The 24014-nt window shown below is 54.4% G+C and overlaps 9 protein-coding genes across 9 annotated transcripts; 3 read left to right on the top strand and 6 right to left on the bottom strand.

The window, feature by feature from the left end:
* On the bottom strand, positions 1–1301 carry POSPLADRAFT_1062010 (hypothetical protein; the record flags this gene model as incomplete). The annotated part of the gene is made up of 5 exons (XM_024481467.1): positions 1–332; positions 398–529; positions 587–836; positions 883–1048; positions 1105–1301. 5 exons carry the CDS (start codon positions 1299–1301, stop codon positions 1–3), a joined length of 1077 nt encoding a protein of 358 aa, XP_024334116.1.
* A 144-nt stretch (positions 1302–1445) lies between these two features.
* Positions 1446–2558, top strand: POSPLADRAFT_1037131 (hypothetical protein; the record flags this gene model as incomplete). Its single annotated transcript, XM_024477198.1, has 4 exons — positions 1446–1606; positions 1660–1720; positions 1768–2452; positions 2503–2558. The coding sequence occupies 4 exons, from the start codon at positions 1446–1448 to the stop codon at positions 2556–2558; spliced, it is 963 nt and encodes a 320-aa protein (XP_024334115.1).
* Positions 2559–2611: 53 nt separating this feature from the next.
* POSPLADRAFT_1041782 (hypothetical protein) lies at positions 2612–4771 on the bottom strand. Its single transcript, XM_024477975.1, has 7 exons — positions 4483–4771; positions 4025–4410; positions 3900–3976; positions 3812–3850; positions 3412–3762; positions 2974–3363; positions 2612–2917 (listed from the first exon to the last, which is right to left on the bottom strand). Exons 1-7 carry the CDS (start codon positions 4599–4601, stop codon positions 2870–2872), a joined length of 1410 nt encoding a protein of 469 aa, XP_024334114.1. The 5' UTR covers positions 4602–4771; the 3' UTR covers positions 2612–2869.
* Positions 4772–5006: 235 nt separating this feature from the next.
* On the bottom strand, positions 5007–7712 carry POSPLADRAFT_1157457 (hypothetical protein; the record flags this gene model as incomplete). Its single annotated transcript, XM_024487187.1, has 15 exons — positions 5007–5211; positions 5268–5392; positions 5441–5512; positions 5562–5693; positions 5748–6045; positions 6098–6246; positions 6301–6385; positions 6439–6668; positions 6730–6831; positions 6887–7006; positions 7068–7169; positions 7222–7364; positions 7420–7501; positions 7557–7615; positions 7676–7712. The coding sequence occupies 15 exons, from the start codon at positions 7710–7712 to the stop codon at positions 5007–5009; spliced, it is 1941 nt and encodes a 646-aa protein (XP_024334113.1).
* Positions 7713–8009: 297 nt separating this feature from the next.
* On the top strand, positions 8010–9580 carry POSPLADRAFT_1157611 (hypothetical protein; the record flags this gene model as incomplete). The annotated part of the gene is made up of 3 exons (XM_024487216.1): positions 8010–8117; positions 8172–8275; positions 8356–9580. 3 exons carry the CDS (start codon positions 8010–8012, stop codon positions 9578–9580), a joined length of 1437 nt encoding a protein of 478 aa, XP_024334112.1.
* Positions 9581–9833: 253 nt separating this feature from the next.
* POSPLADRAFT_1157732 (hypothetical protein) lies at positions 9834–11553 on the bottom strand (the record flags this gene model as incomplete). The annotated part of the gene is made up of 5 exons (XM_024487231.1): positions 9834–10072; positions 10122–10247; positions 10302–10425; positions 10484–10576; positions 10630–11553. 5 exons carry the CDS (start codon positions 11551–11553, stop codon positions 9834–9836), a joined length of 1506 nt encoding a protein of 501 aa, XP_024334111.1.
* On the bottom strand, positions 11512–15006 carry POSPLADRAFT_1104169 (hypothetical protein; the record flags this gene model as incomplete). The annotated part of the gene is made up of 3 exons (XM_024483253.1): positions 11512–13491; positions 13547–13840; positions 14635–15006. Coding segments are annotated over 3 exons (2646 nt in total), but the record flags the coding sequence as incomplete, so codon positions are not given.
* A 3182-nt stretch (positions 15007–18188) lies between these two features.
* Positions 18189–22764, top strand: POSPLADRAFT_1050317 (hypothetical protein; the record flags this gene model as incomplete). Its single annotated transcript, XM_024479957.1, has 10 exons — positions 18189–18465; positions 18520–18769; positions 18994–19783; positions 20065–20118; positions 20176–20192; positions 20494–20558; positions 20691–20963; positions 21018–21270; positions 21319–22190; positions 22487–22764. 10 exons carry the CDS (start codon positions 18189–18191, stop codon positions 22762–22764), a joined length of 3129 nt encoding a protein of 1042 aa, XP_024334109.1.
* Positions 22765–22918: 154 nt separating this feature from the next.
* POSPLADRAFT_1071786 (hypothetical protein) lies at positions 22919–23876 on the bottom strand. The gene is made up of 5 exons (XM_024482467.1): positions 23708–23876; positions 23511–23640; positions 23322–23454; positions 23226–23261; positions 22919–23172 (listed from the first exon to the last, which is right to left on the bottom strand). Exons 1-5 carry the CDS (start codon positions 23869–23871, stop codon positions 23117–23119), a joined length of 519 nt encoding a protein of 172 aa, XP_024334108.1. The 5' UTR covers positions 23872–23876; the 3' UTR covers positions 22919–23116.
* Between the last annotated feature and the right edge of the window lie 138 nt (positions 23877–24014).

Genomic DNA, 24014 nt, shown 5'->3' with positions numbered 1-24014 from the left:
TCAGGCATTGTCTCTCTCTAGCATTAGATTCCGGATCTCCTCCTGCAGCGCCCCTGCAAATTCATCCACACTCCGCCCGTCACTCATCGCCAGCGCCTCAAAGGGGACCATGTTATGCTGGTGCGCAGGCGCATTGCGCGTGGCGGCAGGGTGGCTCGGCGAGTCCACAACGCGCAGTATAGGCAGCCGCGTCGGGGCTGCCCCGCACGAGAGCAGGTAATCATGCAGTTCCTCATATGTGAAGAGGAGCGGATCCGTGCGCGGTGCGTACGGGTTGAAATCGACGATGTGCCCTCGTGTAAGGTCGCGTGTGAGCAGCACGTCGAAGGTGTCTGAGAAATGGCAACGAGGTCAGTCCGCGAGGCACTAGCCCAGAATGCTGAAGACGTTTGCTCACAGTCGCCATTTGTCTCCTGCCATTTGCCTTTGATGTTGGCCTCCCAGAAATCTGCCATTGCCTGAATCACTTTGTCTTGTGTCGTGACTTCGTTCCAGAAGTCATAATAGTTGGGATCGCGGTGCGAAATCCCTGTAAAAGGCGCCTCTGTTACTCCCAACCGGCAATTATGAGAGGGCATATACTAACCTATCAACACTTCCTGGCGGACAAAACATCTGAGCTCCCGGCTCCGATCCACAGGGTACCATTTCCGCAGGACAAGCTCCAGTTCGTAGCTTGGGCTAAGGCTCTGTATGGCTTTAGGATCGCAGCTGTCGAACACACGTTCTGTGTCAAGATCATGCTGAACAAAGTCTGACGATTTGAGTAAGAGATACACATCCGCTGGGGACATGCACTTGAGGGGTGAAGACGCCGGTAAAATCCATGCAGCGTCCTAAACTAGCATGAGATATTGCGTCGTCCTACAGCGGGTGACTTACTCGAGGGGACGAGAAGTTTAGCTTGGGGAAGACGGCACCATACTTTGCTACAGAATCCCTGATCTTGGCATCTAGTTCCGGGAACGCATAGCGGCGTCGGTCCTGGTCGTCTTCATCGGAGTCTGCGCCGGAGTCTTCGTCGTCCGAAAGCGTGCTTTCAGCTGGCCTGTACATAGCATCAGATCAATTTGAAGGACGTACAAGATTCCGGGAACGACTGACACTCCTTCCGCGCCTTCCGGAACGAAGACGCCGTCCGAGTCGAGGTATTCGCGGAACTCCTGACTGAGGGGGCGGATGACAGTGGACTTGATGCTGAGACTCGAGAACCGAGGGTACCAGGAGGAGAACTGGAAAGCCAGCAAAGTCTCTGGTGTCTGTGCAGGAAAGAGGGTGGGCTTGGGGACTGCAGAGGGCATGGTCAGGACGGAGGCAAAATGCTTGAGTGAATTTGGCAACACCTTGGTTTGCGTGAGATTTGATCTGATCGGGGCTCGTGCCAGATCATTTTTGGCTGTGGCAGCGTTCCTCTCGACATTTCACTCTGAATTCCGTCGACCGCTATGCCAATTGACGGCCATGCGTACCTCGTCAAGCAGGGATGGTCGGGAAAGGGTTCAGGCCTCCGGCATGGGGCAATAGCACGGCCTGTCACCGTTGCGCAAAAGAAGACGCTCTCAGGTGTAGGCAAAGACCGCGATGAGGCCTTTCCCTTCTGGGACCAGTGAGTATTCATACACCATTTCCTAAATACATGCTTTGACCACGAACTCTCAGTGTGTTTGAGGCCGCTGCTATCAACATCCAGGTAAAGCTGCACAATGACGACTCCGACTCCGTGAGTGCGTTCGCCGATCCCCTTACTTTTGTCTGAACGTTGCAAAGGACAGCGCAGATACCCCAGAACTAGTCGCTGAGCTGCAGCGCACAAAGACAGGCATCATCTCAAACCGTCGGCCCAAGACAGGCACCTCTGCTCTGTCGGGGACAGTCACGCCAAGCTCCGCCGCGAGCGGTAGCAGCACCCCGCGCCTCAGCGTGATGGCCGCTGCGAAACAGGAGGCCGCACGACGAGTGCTCTATGCCAGCTTCTTCCGCGGTCCTATCATTGGCTTCGACGACGACGTCGCGCTACAGGCAGAAACGCAAGTAGACACGGAAATTAGAAGCAAGTATGCCGAACCATCTGCGGCAGCGGGGGAGACTAAGGAGAAGAAAGAGAAGAAGAAGCGAAAACGCGAGTCCTCTCCCGTACCGCTCGAAGCGGTGGGTACGGAATCCAAAGAGGACAAGGCAGAGAGGAAACGACGGGAACGGGAACAGAAGCAGGCAGGGGCCAGCTGCGGGGCCGATGCAGAGACTGTCACACCAGCGCGGGATAGCGAGGCGCAGGATGAGAAAACAGAGAAGAGGCGTCTGAAGGAGGAGAGGCGGATCCAGAAAGCAGAACGGCGGGCGCGGAAAGCCGAAAGGCGTGCTCGGAAGGAGGAACACCGTAGGCTCAAGGAGCTCAAGAAGACACAGGAACAACAATTCGAGGAGGACGCCCAACAAACGTCTCAAGAAAGGGGTACAAGTCAGGACTCGCTGAAGGCCACTTCGGACCCACCTTCCAAACAGCCGACAGAGGCAGCACGTCATACGAAGCGCAAGAGGGAGAAAGCCTCGGAGGATGACCAGCCACGCAAGGAGAAATCGAAGAAACGGCGGAAGAGTCCATCATGACCGCTGCGGGTATCCTCATTGCATTGCACATTCTTGTCTGTGTATCTACACGGGTTGTATTTGGTACATGTTGGTATTCACGAATGCAAACTTATACATACAAGCTCTGCTAACGACAGCTCAGATTATGGGTCATCATGAGACTGGGAATCCAAGCTGCAGAACGAGAAGCAAACGATGGTATTACGAGCGGGAACCAAAACCAGCCATCGAAAGAGTTTGTCACCGGGACGTATAGACGAAGGATATGGCGCTTCAAGCTTTATACCCGGGCACTCCTCCACGCGCTCTGCATAGCAATCCGCCGCGCCTGTCACGAAGAACATCATCAGCATCGACTCTTATACAGAAAGGGCAGGTACGAACCTGATCGAGCGTGATCGAGTCCTCACGCAGCTCAACGCGTTGCCGCCCATCATCCTCCTCCTCGTCATCGTCGTCATCGAATGCTGCCCCGCGTCCATTCCCGCGAATGCCGCCGAACGCCGCCTTCCCGCCCGCAAGCGAGAACGGCGTCGACGCAACCGCGGTGCCGAACACACTTGCATTCTTCGGCGCACCAAACGCCGCAAAGTCCGTCACCACCTTTCGCGGTGGCGAGCCCGACGAAAACGTCGGCGACGACGACTTGACGCTGCTTGACGACGTACTAGACGTACCAGGCCGTGCAGGGAGGTAAGGAGAGTAGGCGTAGGAACTCCTCGAAGAGGTCATGCGCGCATGTAGATATTTGTCCGTAAATCTTGTTCCTGGAACCTGGAAGGATGTCAAAGAAGAACAAAACACGGTTGAAACGTAACCCACCCTCTTCAAGAGCGGTCGTGCTTCATTCAGGCTAGGTGCCTGCATGTAGACGCTAACATTGTGCTTGGCCTCCTCGGACTCGCGGTAGATGCTCTCGATGACGACCTTCTTAGTGCTTTCATTCCGGAGCAGCAGGCGTTCATGGAGCTCCCGGGCAACATCGTCGACGCTCTCGTTGTTGCCCAGAATCCGTTGGGATACAGCCGCGCCGACCTCGCGGACTAATCGTTCCATGTCGAGGTTTTCGAGCACGCTGCCGACGATGGCGTGCGTCAGGAGATCCGCAGTTGTCAAGGGCAGCATTAGGCCGGACGTAATATTGGTCATAGCCTGAAAGAAGTCTGTTGCGAACTACACATGACGTTAGAAAGGTTAATTGACAAAGAGAGAGAGCACATACAGAGTAGCCACTCAAGGCCGGCTCGCAAGCAACAAAGAACTATTGACAGTGAGGGATGCCACACGGGTTCAAGAGCATCCAACCTTACCAAGGTGATACCGCGGCTGGCCATCAGCCTTGCCAGCTGTAATGGGTCGTTACCGTCAGGCGAGCCCTCATCGAAGCCTGCACCTGCCATGAGACATCAGGAGGTAAATCAAACAAAGAACACACCGTCCCCGTATTCTCCTATGCCATGAGGCGGAGCATCGGCAATGAGCACAACCATCTTGCTAGCGGTCTGCCGCCAGTCCATGGCCACGGCCTCTGCCAGTGCTGCAGTGACCGCCTCCGGACCATCGCCGCCACCCGACGCATAAAGGCTCGACAGGTGCTTGTGCACCTCCGAGATATCTGACGAGAATCCGAAGTTCTTCGTGATATACGTGTGGTCCTGAGGTGGATGGTCGCGGTACGCAACGAGACCGATGCGCAGATCCTCGCGACTCTGCAGCCTGCCGGATTCGTAAATGTGGTTGCAGATCTCCTCGATGTTCTTTGTCGCCGAGGAAATGTAGCTGCCCTGGCTACCTGTGCAGTCCTGCACAAAGACAAGATCCCTGCAAGCGAGCGGACGCAGTTCGTGAGATGCTCAAAAGTCAGCATGAGAAAGAGAAGAGGGAGAACCGTACAGCATTTTGCGCCCGTCTTGTGGGTGCCCGCCGTTCATGTGTGCTTGGTATTGCTGAGGGAGATCTGCCTGTTGAGCGTAGCCCGAGGACACTGTGTCGAACTCCATGTCTTCATCCATTGTGAAAGCTGCGTGAAGTCGTGAAAGTGAGTCAAGATTACTAGTAGCGGGGATGGATCTTGGGATAGATTTGCGATGTGGCTTGTAAAGCACTCAAAAACACAGCGTGATTGAGGCCTTGAGGACGTGTAATCGATGGTGGTCGTTGTTCAGAGTCAAGATGTATTGGCAGAAAGCTATTGTAGGCTGTTTTCAAGTGTATGTCATTTGCCGCCCTTATACATGCGCCTGCTGACGCCACGCCCCCGCCGTGCGTCCGTCCACAGAACCGGATCCATCATTCCTTCCCCTTTCGACGTTCTCAGCGAGGATCCCTACTTCCCACCTCCAACCTCGCCTCAATCGACGATCTCACTGCACTAATAGCTGGATGATAGAATACGATAGATAAGTAGTACTGCACAGCTAGAGCTCTCTCCTGCCCAGGAGCCAACCGACCCACTGCGCCCCCAGTCCGCTGAACGTCGTGCCCCCAGGTCGCACAAATGTCCGATACACAAATATAGCACCCGTCGCAGCCCCCCCTATTATCGTGCACACTGTGACGTACATCCGGAATCGCGCCGCTGCCGTCATTGCGCGATCGGATCCTCCTGGAATGGCAGAGGACCTGTATGGGGGTGCTCAGTCAACACGAGGCGACCTGCAAGGGGCTATAGCACGCACGGGTTCATCGCAATGCTGCAGATGGCGTGAAACACGTCTGCGGTTTGGCCCGTCTTCACGCTGACGGCGACAGGAACCTGCAGGCCCAGTCTCCGGCAGTACACGTCGGGTTGCACCTCGTGTCTCTGTACGTGATCATTTAGTGATGGCGGAAAATGCGGCCAGCACCTTACCTGTTGAGCGAGGTCGAGGTCCGATTTTGTTGCGACGAATAGAGTGGGTATGTGGTCCAGATTATATTGTTGCTGAATCATCATGAGAAAGGGGTTCGGAAGGACGCTTCTCGCCACTCACCCTCAGATTGCTAATGTACGAGAAGGAATTCGTGTCACTTGAGTCGTAGACATTGACGATAACATCAGCCAGCTCTGTCTTCTTGGGATTTCGCAATGTTTCCGCCTCATACTTTGATCCGAACTCTTGAAGCTGCACATCCGATGTCAAAAAAGACACAAATATGTTCGCCAGAATCTGACTCACAACGAGGTATTTCTCCGAGCCCTGGATATCTACAGAGTTGACGACAGAGTTCATTTTCTTGGTCGGCTCGTATACTTCGCTGAAAGCCTTGTCCGCAAACGCACGCAATAGCGACGTTTTCCCTGAACCCGCTGCGCCGCAAACGTAGCAAAGGAACACGTTTCGTGTCACCTTACCCTTTCGACGATCCATCTTGCGCGGCCGCGTTATATGCAACGCACCCGTACGCGGCTCCTCCGGATAGCCTAAATATGCAAGATGTGCAAGTGTCGTCTTGTATTCCAGGAGCGTTGTCATACTGAATCATATGAGTGAATAAACCCGGGCCGAAGAGCAGAATGGAAACCCACCTCCACTGCGCAAGCCAGCCTTGCAGTGTGACGGCACCAGTATCGCTCGAGACGGTCGTATCCGGAAACCGTTGGCTTGCCCATGGGTTACCTGGTGACGTACTGAACAGGTCTTCAAGCTCTTCAGTTCTGAGAGCACCATCTTGATCCTGTATAATGCATAAACATTTACTGGCAGCTTAATGCTCGGGACTCGGACCGACCTTGTCAAAGGTTTCGAAGATGTCTGTGAAGAACTGGTAGCCCTTGGGACTCAACTCGACTGAGCAGTCATACGCAACATCGAACCTGGAACCTCATGTCGGTGTTCATATGAAAGGCACCGAAAGAGCAAGACTCACTTCGGATACAGAAAACTCTCCGTTAGGCGCAGGTCCTCCGCATAGCCGAACTTTCGAAGGACAGTCCAGGTTGTCTCCAGACGACCACGTTGTATGAAGATTGTGTGGAGATACAAAAATCCAGCTTCTGTGAGACCGCCGTCTCGAACGCCCCCTTCGGCATGCGCGCGGACCATCTCCTTGATACCCTCTAGTTCCTGAGCCTGTAGTGGAGCATCGAAGCATTTCCGCTATCGGACGGCTGGTGTCAAATGCTTCACGCCCGGCGGCAGTATACGCTTATGAACACACCTGAAATTCATTGAGCTCAGCAGCATCGAGAATGCCGTCCTTGTTTGCGTCGCATAACTTGAATATCCGCCTCAAGGCCGCCACGCACTCCTTCTTGAGCACCTATTGACAAACATGCGTTCAACAGCAATCCGCCAGACCCAGACAGCGTACCAACATGGTCTCTTGAATCGTATAATGGCGCGGTGGGATGCAAGACAGCTTTTTGCGCAAAATAGAATACTTCCGACACGTTCAAGGGCAACTTCGCAGAACACTCTACGCATGTCTCGACTTCCTAAGCCAGTCCTGTTAACGTTGGTCGCATGCCTTGAGATAACCAGATGATTGCGACAAACCTTGAACTCATTCATAATGGGGACAATTTCTTCCTCTAGGGCCTCATTGGTAACTTCGCCGCCACGCAAGTCTATCTTGTTACCGACAAGAATTACAGGGACCTGTGCAAGTCAATTAGACTAGTTACGAGTAAAGTCCAGAGACATGCCATACGTTGACGCCGAGTTGCCGGAAGGAAGGCAGCCAATATGTGGGTATTCGATCGAACGAGTTGGGGTTGTCGATTGCATATACAACGCAAATGACATGAGCCTTGCGTATCTCGGACTCGAGGTGCGGCCGGTCCTGCGGACCACCTGAGATGAGCAATGAGGTCGGGACCAGCTAACGCTGCCAAGGAGGTACACTCACTGCCTGAATCGACTATATATGTAGTAACATTCTCGGGCGTAACCTCTGGCGGTATGGTGACTTCAGGGACGATGTGTTGGACCTAATTTCAGCGCGGGTTGGTCACTGCGCATATCCACCAGCACTCGCGGACATACATGGGCGACGAAAGACTCCTTGATCAAGGAAGTGACGATCGTGCTCTTCCCGACGGCCTCTGCGAGACGTGAGATGAGACGTGCGAAGCACGAGACGGATGCTAGACGCGGTTACTCACCGTCACCTACGAGCAGGATCCGAACATCTCTTCGCATGACCTGCCTCTGCAACGGACGGCCGAGTGGGCTTTTGGGGACGTGACTGTGTGTGGAAGAGGAGGGCGGACGCGTCTGGGCCGTGTAGCATTCCGTGGTCGGCTATAGCACGCGTGTCATGAACGGCGCACATACTTACGTAATATAAGCGGCGAGCACGACCTCATAAGCAACTGGCTTATCCCAGAGTGGGCTGTACCCAGCACTTCACCCTCTCACACCACTTCATGACTCAGTGATCGCAAGGAAGCAGGCGAACAGTAAACTCAGACTATAGAAAACAAACTCGATATGATCATGCGCTTTGCCGACATACCCAGCGATATCATACTCATAATTGTGAAGTACCTGTCTGCTCAGGACATAGCCGCCCTAGCTCAGACGAGCAAAGTTCTACATTCCTTGGTGAGTCGGGTCGCACCATCTTTCGCGAGCTGTATCTGATTGTGCAAATCCAAGGTGAAGGAGTACGGGTGGTCTATTCATGTGCGCTGCACGTCTTGGCCGTTGTCGTGGAGTCTGCAGAAGTCATTCGCAGTATGGGACGCATACTCAATAGTCCGGTCAGTCCGTTTTGTCATCATAGATATCACCAAGGGGTGCACCCTCTGATCCGGGCAAGATCTTGACTATATGCTTCTAGGTACCACACTCTTACGGACCACCATTGGGCCCACCATGACTGTATTGCGCGGCCTCTATCGCGCAAATGGTCAGGCAAACTTCAGCCGCTGTTAGCGTCGAATGCCTCCAGACTGTTCGTCGGCGCCGGCAACACGATCTATTCGTATGCCTTCACGGCTGTGAAGCCTGGTAATACACCAGGTATCCAGTTTGAGGGCTCTTTCACTACGACCGACCGACTTCAGGCTCGTCGGGATATCACTAGCATGGTCACTGTCCCTGATGGTGGTCTCGATCGTACCTTGTACATCGGCTACCACGACGGTGCTCTGGAATGCATCCAGTTGCCGTTCAGCGAACCAGGGCAGGAGAGGGTCTCCCTAGACCTAGCTACACGCGATCGATGCCAGTATTACGGCGATGACATCGTCGAGAGCATATCCACAGCGGACAGGTACCTCCTCGCACTTTCTGCAGGGGGCACAGCAGCCTTCCTCGACCTCTCTGCACCATCCGAGCCTCCACAGCTTGTCGACCTGAAGACCCGAGGTTGGGCTGCCTATGTGTCAGCGCAGGGAACCCCAGGTTACGCCGCATTCGGTCTATCATCGTCATCCCCGCTCGTCGTACACGACATCCAGCCGTCCGGGCTGTCTGAGATCCCTTCCGTCACCCTCAGCTCCGGCTCAACTGAGGAGCCCCGGAAACCCTCTGCTGTCTACGGTGTCTGCGGTGCGCCGCCGTCCTTCCCGTGGGGCGCCTCCAACCAGATAATCGTATCTGGGTGGTACGACGGACTTGTCCGCGTCCACGACCTGCGCGCAGACGCTCGCAAGACGAGCTATCCAAATGGGCCTGGGGCGCTCACGCCTGTGCTGGCGATGTATGACCCGTGGACGTTCGAGCCGAATTACTGCGTCGCATGTGGAGGCGGGTCGTCAAGTCATATCGCTGCTGGGACGGCGCGCCATAGCGTTGTGGCGTTGTGGGATGTACGCAATGCCAAGGGTGGATGGAGTGTCCATGGCCCTGGAAACGACTCCTCACCTGTGTACTCCATCATCCTCGAGAGCTCTCGCCTTTTCGGAGCGACACAATCACGTCCGTTTGTACTCGACTTCGGTCCAGATTCTCACGAGGAGACGTATCCCCCGCTTCACTTCAACCACCGAGAGGAGAACCTGCGAAAGCGGGACAAGAGTGGCATTGGATTCTACGTCACGAAATACAGCCATGGTCGCTGATGGGACACAACAGGAATACTAGATTGAGAAGGCGAAAGATGAATAACAATAAGGTGTAGACGGTACATTAGGATGCTCCAGACATGCAGTATGGTGTATACAAACAGCTAGACAGCAGGTAAATGATGGTGAGGATAAGAATGAGATGCAATGTAAAACATATGGAGACAGATAGTCCTGCAAGAGAATGTGTACAAAACGAGGTCCGAGGACAATAGAAGGCAAAGCAAGGCAAAACGCATACAGAAAAAGATTATGACGCGGAAGTCGACGTGGATGCATGTGAATGTGAACGGTTTGTCCAGTTGAACAGTTGTCGTACGTCGCTGGTGGGGGGCACGTCCGCCGGTTGTTTCGGCTCCACCAGGAGACTCCGACGGTAGAGGTCCTGTAGATCGCCGCGATGTCTGGACTTCTCCAGCGCATCCTTCAAGAATTCTTGAACTTCTGGGATCGCTTTAAGGTTGTAAGGAACTTGGAAGCGCTGCATATCTGCACGGAGTCAATTCATGTCAAGTGCCTCGAACACCACTTCACTCACCTTGCACGATGCGCGCTAGCTTGTGATACTTGTTGAAGTTGATCAGTTTCTTGTCGGGCGACTTCGGCGATGCACGGTATGACGGGTTCCCCTCACGACAGAAAGTGACATCGGTGAGGTAAAGGCCTGATGAAGCGCCCATTAGACAAATACATCTAGGCGTCGTATTTCCTGGCTTACCAAGGAATGGGACAGCCGGCGGCGCGGTATTCCGGAGCCGCGAACGATACTCATGATAATTACGAGCATGGTCCGCTAGCTTGCGCAGAGACTCCAGCTGTAGCTTATTCTTTTGCGGCAATCCCTGCAAGTACACGCATGTGAGGCCGACGCACAAAAGTGCTAAATCGCGTATAACATACCGCCCACGTCTGGTGCAGTCGTGCAATGGTCGACGAATCCAGGGCAGCCAAGATTGAACGTGGAGTGCTGAAATTATTCAGTGTCGCACAGCGCTTAAATCCCAACTGTCAGTTCTGAACATTGTTTGATAATTTGTCTTGCTCACGTCTGCTACTTTGATGAAGAACTTGACTAATGCTGTCCTCTTCTTGGTATCGAGCTCGTTCAGGATACTCTCCGCCACGAACCCGGTGATGGCCGTACTCAAGGAGGACACTGCCTTCACGTTCACAGGCGATAGCGCACCCTCTTGTCCTGTCTCCAGAATCTCTTCGGCCTTAATCGCACAGTACAAGTGGCACTCCATTGTTGTCAACTGCCTCGCCAGCTCGAGACTGTCGAAGTCCGTGACGGAGACAGAGCCGAAGTTCTTGCTTCTCAGGGCATTCAGCAGGTTCTTCGTCATAACAGGCCGAGGAACTTCCGATGGTGAGACAGCAGGGGGATTAAGAGGAACGCCAGCATCCCGTACACGCTCGGACCTCAGACTCAATCCAGACTCGCTGGCCGACCGCCACTGGCTGATGAGCTCCAAGATCCGCTGGGAAGGACTAGGGAACATGGTGGCCAGAGCATCGCGAGTGAAGTCGAGCAACGCATCTAGCACGACGTTGTCGAGAGATGGGCGCCAATAGGTCTCTAGCCACGCCTTGACGAAGTTCGACACTCGCAGTCGGACAGGTAGGCCCTTGCGCTGCTTCCAGATGTAGACGTCTGCCTCTGACAAATCCGGCGGAGGCGACAGGTTGTAGCGCGCAATGATAGCGTCGACGAGTTGCGCCGGCGAAACGAATAGCCGGAAGGTCAGGAAGAACACTGCAGCAAACGCGGGTTCCACGAGGGAATCGTGTGGTGTCATTCGTTCGACCAGCGCCGACAACGTTGCGCCGACGAGCTGACCGTCGCTGTTGTAGGCGACATCGTCGGCTGCGTGGTCATGAGACAGCGTCCAAGCCACCGGAATAGTCCTGTGTACTTCCTCAGGCACAGGGGGGAGGTCACCGTTAACCAGCTTCTCCTCAAATGACATCGGTGAGTGCGCGCGCTTCTGGCTGCTACCCTCCCATGTCGTCCTGTCGTCGTCTGTCGGGGCGAGCGATACAGGAGAGGGGAGGTCTGACGGAATCCCTTCGTTGATGATGCGGAGCGGCGGTAATGCTTTGCTTTCAAACGAAGCACTTGACAGTGTACTCTCCGCGATGCTCTCGGTTGGCGTCTCCGGTGGCTGCCATGGATTTGGCAAGATGGCTTGTGCACTAGGTTTAAGCTCTCCAGATGATCTGTCCACACGCACAGTAACGTCGACCGAAGAGTCTGTTTGTGCTTGGATAGTAAGGTCCTCTTCCTCAGCATCCATACCTTGCGAAGCATAGAGATCCCGCAACGCGTGCATGCTGGAGGATTTGCTTGCAGCGCGGACGTGAGTATTGACATGGTTTGAAAACTTTCCAGGTGACGTCGGTAGCCCAATCTCGCCCGGGGATGGGAGCTGGATGACGAACGGACGCTCGCCTGTGGGCCGCTGCAGACACTTCTTCACCGCGCTCACGCAGTCAGATCCTGCTTTGAGGGCATTCGTCGCGCACCGCAGAAGAGTGATCTTCTCTTCTTCCTCGGAGACGTCTGGTGATGGCGGCATTGTGAGCAGGCGAACCGAGTCTGCCAACTTGCTTGTCGCATTGTACAAACCCTCTTTGGCTGCCTTGAGGCGTTCGGTGCGTGGTGCGGGGATCTCAGGGTGCTTCAGCACTGCCTCCACGATCGTGAGCAGCCTGCAGACCATGTCCACGACTTCCCGCACGAGGTCATACATATGTCCCGTACTGGACGCATGTGACGTGCGCGAATGCGAGTGTGCATGTCCGATAAAAGCGGCAATGGTCGACAGGTAATTGTCGTGCGTGTATCGTAGGGCCTCCACGACCTCCGTAGCTGTCGACGGTCCGGAAGGAAATGCTGGTGTAGCAGGCGTCGTGATAGAATTGGCAGACGAAAAGGATGACGAGGACGATTGGCTACTAACAGACTGATGGCTAGCCTTGTGCCTCGCGATCGTACCATCCACCAGTTTCCGTGTCCGCGGGCTGAACGTGCTATAGCCGGCACCTTTCACCGCGAGGGACTTATGGTGCGCTACCAGAGGCATCTTGGCAATGTCTACCTCACTGATCGCCTGCTTTGGCGTCTTCAGATCACCCATGCTCCTCGCGCGTAAGGGGGTGCTAAGGACCGAATGCGTGTCCCCTTTTCGTGTAGACGACCGCCGCTCTACGCCATTCGTCATTTTCGCCATCTTCTCGGATGGTCCCCACCGTTGGCCGAACTCGCTCACGCCGCTGCTATCATCCGACTGAACGGCCGTCCCATCAGAGCTCCCCCAACGTCCATGCAGTTTGCCGACCGTCGTTCCCGGCGGTTGCCCGCCTTGTATAGGTATGTTGATTCCGCACTGCACGATGAGCGCCAGGAAACCTCTGACATGGGCGAATAGTTGTCCTCCCAGTCGCACCATGGTCTCCACCTCTACCTCCCGAAGCTCATCGTCCTCAATGATCTCGGGCGCTGACGCTTTCTTCGCCTGTGACACGAGCGACGCGAGGTCCGACAATATGCGCTTGCGTTCCTGGCCAAGAATGCCGTGTCGCTTGAGGTTCGGTGCCTCGCGCTGTAGACATCCGACGTCGGCCAGAATAGCACGCACACACGAAATGATGTACGCAGTCGAGGGTTGGAAATGCGTTATTCGGTTCAGCTTGGCGGCATTTTGCAGAAGCGAAAGGCCATGAAGGAGGGGGATCATCAGAGGTGGGCAGTATGGATCCACGGCCGTGCCGTCGCTGTCCGCGGGTAATGGTCGGTGATCGGTTCGAGAAAACGAGCGAGACCGCGTCGTAGGCGAGCCGGCAGGCGTCGCCCATGAGGCGGCGGATGCGGACGACATCGAATGTGCGTGTCCGCGGCACGCGCGCTGTGCAGTATCAATAAAGAAGAACGGTATGCCCGCGCCGAATGCAGATGCTCACCGTGAGCCGAGGTAGGTCCTCCTCCGTCAACATGCCCGCATCAGCTGTCACGTAGTTGCTCGGGAACCACCCGCGCCGCCCGTCCAGCTCGCCGTCCCACCACCCGCTCGGATCTCGGTTCAGCACCGTGATGATCTGACCCGCGTTGAACGGCAGGCATGCCACGTTCTGCGCTTGCGGCTCGAAGTCGTGCATCGCGAGCACGAACTGTGACCGTGGCGCATTCTCGTCTGACGGCGAGTCATTCGGTGTCTGTGAATCGGCAGCCGAGCGCGTGCTGCTGGGTGCGGAAGGCTGGGGGTGGATCGTCCGAGACACGGAAGACGACGCAGACGCAGATGAAGCGCTCCTAGATCTCGAGCTAAAGGCGGACGCTGGAGTGAGGGACCCAGACTTAGCTCGCGCAGACGAGGGGCCGGCTAGCGCATTCAGCGAGGTGTCGATGCGGAGCGGTGCTGCGGGCATGCCGCATGTGCAGGTTGGTCGCGTAGTCCTGGATGTTATGTACACGTAGCAGCAGAATAAAAGCAAGCCCAAAGAGCCCGGACGAAAAGGTTTTAATGTCGGCTCAGCTAGAGTGGGCGAATGAGATCGTGAACGTCGGTCGCAGGCAGCGAAGACCACTAAATTTGAACCCAGAAGTACTGCGAATGAGCGTCCCAGAAAGAGGAGTCGATAAGCAACGCCTATGTCGTCGCGCGGACTTGAGAAGGGGGAAAGCAGAGGACTGCGGTTGCAGCAGTTGGCCAAGCCAAGGAAGGGCGTAGCAGCTGAGCGGGCTCGAGTCGAACTTCAACTCGGGTCACGCGTGCGTGACAACGCGTGACCCCCGCACTCTCGATCGCGTTTTGATTTTGATCCGAGCAATGAGCCGCGTCGAACCCAAAACTTAAACGTTCAGCGAGGTTGAAATGCATATAATACACTGTACGATACAGCAATAAGTGACAGCAGTAACACGGCAGCATTATGAGGATAGCATGAGCACCAAAATCCAGAATCAAACGAAAACAAGGCCAGCTCCAAGCACATCGGGCTCAGAAATCGTCCGAGAAGTAATCCGTCAATGTATCCCTAAACTCCCGTACCTTGTGTGCCGTAACCAGCACCGCACTCTCTCGGCAGTTGGGAATACCGTCCTGCTCGCCCGGCGCTTGCCCCTCGCGCTCTGCGACCAACGCCTTCACGTAGCCCTCCATCATGTTGAACTTATTCAGCACGTCCTCCTTCTGCAAGCCGGGGTGCATGCCTGCCATGTCCACCACGTACTTCCACAGCTGCCCGAACGCCTTGGTGCACCGCTGATTGCCCGGGCAACGGCCGCTGTGCGCCAGTATCGGCGGCTGAGAGGGCAGAACCTCCCACATCTTCGTGAGCGCGTAATACCCATTCAGCAGCCGCACGCGCTGTTCCCGCGATAGTGACTCGGCTTCCCAGTGTGCCTTGCCTTTGAGCATCATCGCATGGTACGCTAGGCCCAGGATGGGCCGCAGGCTCAGCCGCTCGCCGATCTCGATCGCAAGCGCGAGATCCTTGCCCAAGCCAATTTGCCGCTTCCACCTCGCAACGGCGAGGTCCAGCAGGTCTTGGCGTTCGCACAGCGCAGCGAGCTCGGTGATCTGCACGAGCGACGGCGGGTCATTCGCAGCGGGCGACGAGTGCGAGAGCGAGGGCAGGACCGTGCAGGGTATGTTTTCGAACGCGCCAGGCCGCGAGTAGTATCCGTGCAGGGCTGTGAGCACCCACATCTCGATCGACCGGAACTGGTACTTGTGCGACATGCGCGCGAGGCCGACCAGCTGGGTCGAGTTTGCTTCTGGCGATGTCGCCAGCATGAGCTCGTGGGGCCTGCAGGCCGTCAGCAGCGCGCGGCGCGCGTAAGGAGGGCACCCACAGAGCATACAACGCCCACAGTAACGCCCTGAAGTCCTCTGCCGTGTCGCCTTGCAGACGTATCGGATTGTGGTCCCCGTCTCCCTCCGGCGTGCCCAGCCCGCTGTCAGAACTCGCTGAATCCGCCTCGTTGGTCAGCTGGAACATCGTCTCGAATGCCGATTTGTCCTTCATCAGGATCGACCGATGGACCTGCAACGCGGACACCGCGGGACGGCGACGCTGCTGTCAGCCCACTCCCGTGGCACAGGTGCAGTAGCCAGCACGCACCCTGAACAGTGTGTTGTCGACCAACAACACCGTGTTCCCATCCGCAATGTAGTACGACGGGTCCCTGCTCGGTCCTGGTATCGAGAGCCGCAGCATGCCATCATGTAGAAACGAGTTGGACATGGTCATGAGGGGGCTGTCTGGCCGCAGGTCCATCGGAAAGCCAGTCGATCTCGTCGGGCGCGCTTTATACTAGTGTAGGTCCGATCGAAACAGCAACAGTGAGAACTCGGGAAGCTGCGGGCTCGAGTATTTGAGCCGGTCACAGCACGGCACTTTGCCAATGGTTGGGAGCAAGCACGGAGATGCTTGGGGCGGTGCCGAGGCGGTCTAGGGAGCCTCTGTTACAATAGGGACAAGTCATAGCAATGGTCACTTGCGATACAGATAGGCGCTGGGACACTGTCCAAGGGCTGACAGGACCCCCGAATATAGGGGGGGAACCCTGATCCCAATTTCTCAAAAGTTGGTCGATTTGTACGGCAGAAATCTCCGATTTTCGGGCTGATATGTCCGGAAGAAATCAGGCTGCGGCCTGATTTAGGCAAAAATGTCCGGAATTCCGCAAGGAGATTGGTTGGATTTCGTGCTGGAATTCCGTCTGAACATAGAATCCAATCTTAGAAGCAGCGTTCGTATGCGGTCGTGTTCATGCTGTACCGGATTAGAAGTATAGTCTTCTACAAAGGTGAGATTCTAGATACTACTTGAAACCGTGCAGTATATGGCACAAATCTCTGCGAGCCGATCGTAGGCTGACACACAGACTGCGTGCCAACTCTTCCAGAACGGTTAGATCACGAGGATAGTCTTCGAGAACCTCTATCCTCCTACAAAAGTAAATGTACAGCCGAAGCTGGTAAACCTGGCACCCGCGGGTTTGTAGAGCATTCTCTGAGTATGCATTGAATGCCCTGTGGACAAGGCTGTTACTCCCTCTCAGCGTTCTTCGAGAATATTTCCGCATGGTCTCCTCGTCCTCTATGCAGGAAAGCTGTTGGGTATGTTCCCACTGAGACTGTGTTATGAGCCATCTGGCTGACACGATTCTGACGCAGATGATATGTGTAGTCTATGAATGCGATTCAAGTCGTATGCTCGTCGTGTACAATTCCTTCGCTACCAAGGAAACGCAGCACCACATCTTGTCCTATCCGGCTTCCTCCCAGAAGCAAGCATCCGGTCCTTTTTACCTTTGAGGCCAGGTCTACTAGAGAAGGATCCAAGCCGGTACAACTACGTCGCAGGGAGCACTCTGACCATGTATGGAGGCAAGATGTAGGGCCCTTGACCGGCTTCCACACGCTGCGTGACCTTACCGTTACAGACGCGGATCAGCAATTATCCATCGACGTGATGCATACTATTGGGTCGCGCTCTCCTAAGTCTATCAAAATCACGACGGAAGAGGGATTAGCATACGGAACTGCGCTTGATAGAGACATTGAGCTCACACTTCTCAGCCTGCTTGCGGCAAGCCTTCATCCGAATCAATATAAATTATAAGTTTCATACGACCGGACCGGCTCACGAGCATGAGTTATACGAGTCCTTTCCTTGCGCTCAGATAGCTTGAGTGTCTCCATATATGCCTTGGCACCACGTTGTCGACATGCTTACGATGGTATTGGTCTAGCCCAAATTATCACTGTCCTTCGGTGATCCTCCAGCTTCACAGCAATTTGCTCTATCGCTCTTCATTAATCATTGCCCGTCCCTGCGAACTCCAACTGGCTTCTGTAGCGCGACGTGGGGATGCGAGCGCACGGATTGAGCAGTTTAAAGGTGAGATAGCCTTGCAACTGCAATGTCGCGATTTCTGATCGGTCTGGTCCCTGCAACTAGGGTTCATCGACATCTAAGTGTTGACATCATGGATATCCGTCGATGATTTAAAATGAGTCGCTTAGTTACACAAGTCCGATCTCATCTTAGAAGGCAAGTGGCGGTCTCTGATCGAGGAACAGATCTTGATCGCATTACTTAAGTACTTGAGGTGAAACATAGATACCGAATGCAGACCAAACGCTTCTAACCATACACCCTCCACCGCGAATGTCATGATACGAACTCGGTCACGCTTGACTACTCTTGTCCTTCGCTCGTAAGGTCCAAGGATGTCCCTTTGTTTCATTTTTCAACTCCACTTTTAAATCCACTCAAGAAGGATGTCCTTTGAATCCTTCTTAGGACGCATCTATCAGATTAAGATGGTAGGTCTCTGGTATGAATGGAACATCAAATTGACAGAACACCGAGGTGACTGTTAAACATATGCATAGCCATCTCGACCGCCTGATCTCACACACGCTTCCGTTGCAGGCAGCAGGATGCCTTGGTTCGTCGCTCACCGAGTAGGCTCTTCCTCCTCTCCCTCCAGGGCCTTCCCATGCTCGCGAGACGCAATCCTTTCCCTCCAGCACTCTTTCATGATCCTGTTCATAAACTCCCCGTTCATTTTTTAACGCGCTGAATAAGAATGGGGTTCTCACCTCGTCTTCTCTTGTGCGCGCTGCTTCCTCTCCTTCTATCCCGACGCAACCTCGCCACCCAAACCAACCGTACCATCGATGATCATTATGGGGACTCAGTGACGGGGGTTGTACCTATCTATGCTAGTTCATGGAACTATGGCCCCAGCTGCCCAGGCTGCAGGGTCCAGCCAAACCCCGAGCTCGTTTTCGACCAATCGTGGCACGATGCTACCGCACATCCAGGCCAATCAGAACCGCAGACTGTCACCCTCACCTTTACCGGTCAGTACTTGGTTTTTGTTACCGCAGAGATTGAGTACTGATCCTAGCGTGAAGGCACCGCAATCTGGGTATTTTGCCCCCTGCCAGGATATATCGAGTGGATCACTACCTTCGTCAATATCAGCTTTGCGTTGGATGGTCAAGTAGACGGAACATTTACAAGTCCAGGAACGGGCCCTGATATGTTGTACAATGTCACGGTATACAGCAAAACCGGACTACCGAACACCCAACATACGCTTGTTATAACTCCACAGTACTACGTGAACGCGAGCTATATAGCGTTTGACTACGCAATGTACACGTGAGGTTTACCCATAATCGGGCCTTGATACTCTGCTGATACTTCCATAGGTACGAGGATGACGATACACCCTCTCCCCCCACAACTTCTTCCCCTGCACCTTCTCCCCCTACAACTTCTCCCCCTGAAACCTCTCCAACTACAACTGAAAGTCAAAGCCCGACCAGCTCGTCTTCGGCCTCAACTTCTAGTCCCTTTCTGATTACTTCTACAGTCTCTAGTAGGGTAATCACAACAGACTCAAGGGGTCATACTGTCACTACCACTGAGACCTCTGTGTTCACTAGCACAAGTAGGAGCCCTACGGTTACTTCTGGCTCTCCCGACCGCGTGAAATCTACCGCGAGCTCGGGCGTTACCAGCAGTGCAACCTCAAAGACCCCACACAGCTCTACTGTCACTCCTGGTGGCTCCTTGTCGACATCGCCTTCGCCTCAGCCGTCCATTGGGATCATTATAGGTGCTACAGTCGGTGGTCTTCTAATTATCATCGCTGCCGCTGTATTCTACTTCTGCCGCCGCCGCCGGCTTCGTCGTCGGCTTCTCCGGCAAACCCAGCTGAGACGTATAGAGGAGCTCTCCCCACCCATCACACCTTCTTTCGACACATACCAAGATCAGCCCATGACAGGACGTCGTGTGTCATTCAGCGACGAGGAGCCCAAGCCATTGCTGCGCTCTAGATCTACCTTATCACTCTCACCCTTATCACTAACGGGGACTTCTATCGGCGTCGAGCCCAGTGTAGATCTCAGCGACACGGTCGCACAATCATCTCGACGAAGGGGCACAAGCGGTGCAACTGATCACGACGACTCACGGACCGATATCACAAAGGCCACGCTGATGGAAGAAGAGCTGACCCGCCTCGAGCACCTGCTCCATCAGGGTGCAGCTCCTCCAGAACCCACTGCGGCGGTGGCGAGAGCCGATGTACCTTCAGAAGCCATTGCGCCTCAGGAGGTGGCAGGGCAAGGCGACGCAGCGTTGAGGAGGCAGATAGAGCTTTTACAGGTGGAATTGGAGAGAATGAGGCTGGAGATAACAGCAGCAAACGCAGAGCCACCACCAGCATACGAGCCAAGGCAAGAATGATGTCGTAGCGATTATTTATTCCCCTCCATAGATAGAATCCATGTTGTGCAACTGGCGTCGCTGACTTGTCTATACAGCATACGGTAGTGGCACTACACCCGAATACAGAAGGTCCTTGAGCTGAATACCAGATCAGGCATGATCCCGTTCCACAAGAGCAGTCCATTTCGCTGATTTGAACGATTCTGCTGCGCTGACAGAATTGGGAAAGCTTGTGCCAGCAAATGCTTTGCATCATAGATCTATCGATGCAAGTGAGAAATCAAAGAGGAATCCCGCAGCACCGCCATCATCTCAAGCAACTGCCATAGACATCGAAAAGATTTCAGTAAGCTATACAGCCAACACGTCTTCCTTGACTCGGCTGAATGATTTTGACGTGTTCTTGACCAAGTAGACAGGTCAAATCAGCCCACTATGGCGACTCCGGAGGTTCTTACTCAATACAAATAGCTTCTTTATCTATCAGGTCCGGCGAAGGTGAAACACCCTGGTCAATGCAGTTACCATAATCCAACAAACACGGTCGATATTTTCCCTCGTCGCTCTTCGGGTCTGGAAACATCCCGTATCTTTTGCGTCATCAATCATAGTTGACATGTCAGTCTTCAACATTGATTGCATCGCAGTTCTAACTTATTCTCAAGCGATAATGAGGTCCGGAAGCTCCCCTTCTATCAGGATGTGTTCCTCAGTCAGTTGTAGGAACAAATGAAATGGCAGTTAGCAAGAGAGCCACGGCGCGCTCCTCATAGACAGATTTCTTCCCCCACGTTCTACGGACGCAATCCTTTCAGCCTCTCATTATTTGCTCTGAACTACACAGGGATGGGTTTTTCACCCCGCCTCATCCCAGTCATTGTCCTTCTTTTTCTGCCCCGATTCCTTGCCTCCCAAACCATCCGGACCATCGACGACCACTACGGGGACTCAGTGACGGGAGTGGTACCTGTTTATGGTAATGTATGGAACTATGGCCCCACCTGCCCGGGCTGCATGGTCCAGCCAAACCCCGAGCTCGTTTTCGACCGATCGTGGCACGATGCTACCGCACATCCAGGCGACCCGGAACCGCACGACGTTACTCTCACCTTTACCGGTCAGTGTTTAGGTTTTGTCACCGCAGGCATTGAGTACTGATCCTAGTATGAAGGCACCGCAATCTGGGTATTCTGCCCCATGCCAGGATACATCTCGGAGTGGGTCACTACTTTCGTCAATATCAGTTTTGCGTTGGACGGCAAAGCGGACGGAACGTATACAAGTCCAGGGACGGGCCCTGATATATTGTACAATATCACGGTATACAGCAAGATGGGACTACCGAACACCCAGCATACGCTTGTTATAACTCCACAGTACGATGTGAACCCGAGCTATATAGCATTTGACTACGCAATGTACATGTAAGTTTTGACGTCACATATCAGAAGCTCCTCCTCATACTTAGATAGGTATGAGGATGTCGAGACGCCCTCCAATACGAATACAAGTATCAGCATTACTAGTGTTGGCACCAGTACCGCTGCAACAGGTTCGGCGAGTCAGGTCGTTACTTCCACTGAGACCACCGCACCCACGAGCGAGCCCCCTACTAGCAGCATAAACTCCGCGGTAATCCAAAGTCATTCTAGTGGGAACCCAACCAGTCGCGTAGACTTCACGCCGACGTCAAGCGACGAGTCTAGCAGCACGACCACAACGGCTACGTCGGGCACATACTACCCTTCATCTACTATTGCGGATTCCGGCCAAGTCTCTGCTGGTTCCTCCACACCGTCGCACGGTTCGAGGGCGCATATCGGAGCCATCGTGGGCGGTGTTGTCGGTGGGTTTGCGGTCGTCGTCGCAGTTGCCGTTCTATACTTCTGCTATTGTCGCCGTCGCCGTTCCCAATCGGCATGGGCCAACCACATGGCGAAGATCTACACTGCAGGTTCTACCGCTTCAAGTCATAATCAAGATCAACCTCCCTCTTGGCGTCAGGGAGAATTTACTGATGAGAAGTCCAATCCTCTTCTTCGCTTCACTCCATCGTCCTCACGCCTGCCGCGAATGCGAACCACTGCCATCGTTGGAACCGCCGCGGACGTTGACCACGACGCGCAGACTGGCATCACGGAGAAGGCGCGGATGCAAGAAGAGCTCAACCGCCTTGAGCAAGAAATGGCGGATCTGCTCCGTCAGCAGGCTTCCGCATATCGCGATGCGATGTCAATGCGTGTAGAGTCGTCTCTGGACGATGCTGCAACCCAAGAAGCTGCAGTTGACGGAGATGCAACGTCGAAGGTCACTGAGGATGGAATTTGGGAGAATGAAGGCACAAGTAGCAGCGACGAATGCGATGCTACCACTAGTGTATGAGTCGAGGAACCCGATCCCAGCGACGTCTGGTGCGTGACTGAAATACCGCATACCGTTGGTTGCCAGGTGGAGGCATTGCGTGCAGGTTAGAAGTGGACAGTCCGTGTTGAAAGTATGATAAAAAGACGATCTGCGATCGGAAAACCAACGAACCTACTATGGGGGGATCCATCCATCACTAATGATTACGCGACACAATGACAATGCAGGACCATGTCAATCGTATGGGACCTCAAACATGGTTTGGTCATCCGTCAGGGCAAAAGCCTCGTAGCACGGGGAACTCCACCGCAGTTCTTATAGCCAGTACACTGGTCCCGTCAGAAGCAGGTATGATATACACGCAAGACACAGGGGTGAACACCCATCACTGGCAACACTGCGAGAGTAAAGCATACGTAGAGGCTGTCTGGGTGTGCACACGAGCATGGCTGCGCCCTGAAGGCACAACCAGCAGCACGTATGTCCAGGCCTACAAAGTGCAGCAGTTTACGATCTGCGTGGACGAAGGCATGGGAGCCGGAACGGTTCAATAGTGGTACATGAGAGCTGTTGACAGAACCCCAGAGTTTTGCAGATTTGGAGAGCAATAATGTGCAGGCGGACACTGCACACGTTTTGAGCACCGAAGAATACGAAAAGATCACTCAACACAAGCTTCATGTTGTCGCGGATCATACTACGCCAAAAGCGCATCCTGCTCGCTTGAATGGACTTCTACCATACAATGACGTGGCCCGCGTATTACCGTCTCTTAGCATCTGCAACAGAACGATACGGCAGTGGAGCTGTTCCGTGAGACGTCAATCGTTAGCCGTTTCTCCTAGAATATTATGGACGCAGGGACATCGAGACCGACATATGAGCAATATCGAGTCAGGTATCAATCTAAACCAGCTTGACAGAACTTGACTGCTTCTTTGAAAGCGAGTGCACGTCTTGTTCTGCAAGATCGCTGTAAGGAACACGACATTATACACAACACGGCGGTACGCACGGACTCCCCAGACATGCGACCTGAGGTCGAGGAATTCTGATTGAAATATTTCGTCAGTACAACGGGTGCGCAGGGTCACCATGCCAGTCCACGCACCAATGTGTAGCCCGTCATAAAGTCTCTTCATCTCAGCTCGTACCCGCGAGACGTCCTCCTTCGAGGCCGCGGTCTCGCTGAGCGCCTTCAGGTCCTTCTCAACAGCCTCTATTCGCCTGACGTGCGCGGAGACCTGAGCAAAACCCCTCTTAGCGATGCAACCCATAGTGAACAGAATCAGATTATGACCTTTTCGGTGCTAATCTGCAGTTCCTCGACGCTGGCCTGCAGCGCAGCAGACGCGAGCTTATACTCCTCTAGCAGGTGGTATGCAGCCAGTGACGACGCAAGCGAGAAGCCAAAGAGGAAACCCACAACACTGCCGCAGCCGCGGGCATCTGTAAGCATCGGAACGGTCGAGTCAAGCTGCGCTGCTGCCCACGCACCCGCCACGGAAAGCACCGATGGGTTTCTTGGGAGGAGGTACGGTTCCGAGGTTCGGGGTGGGGGCGGCCTCGCGGGCGATAGGAGTGGTCGCCAGCGAACGTCGGGCGACGCAGGCGGCGGCGGGACGCGCGGTAGTGAGGCCGAGGCGAAGGAGGGAGGCCATGGTTGTGCAGAACGTTGTGTGGGCCGTGTGCTCCCGAAACGCGTCGTCCCGTTTTGGCAGTCGCGTCGCGCGTGTCCTCCGAGTCTGGTCTTGTTCTGTTCATTGATCACTTCGGATTCTTGTCTTGACGGCTGCTGAAGACT

This window comes from Postia placenta, assembly GCF_002117355.1.
Source record: "Postia placenta MAD-698-R-SB12 unplaced genomic scaffold POSPLAscaffold_19, whole genome shotgun sequence".
Classification (NCBI taxonomy): Eukaryota; Fungi; Basidiomycota; class Agaricomycetes; order Polyporales; family Adustoporiaceae; genus Rhodonia; species Rhodonia placenta.
The sequence above is the reverse complement of the archived record's forward strand: the minus strand, read 5'-3'. Positions and strand labels throughout refer to the sequence as shown.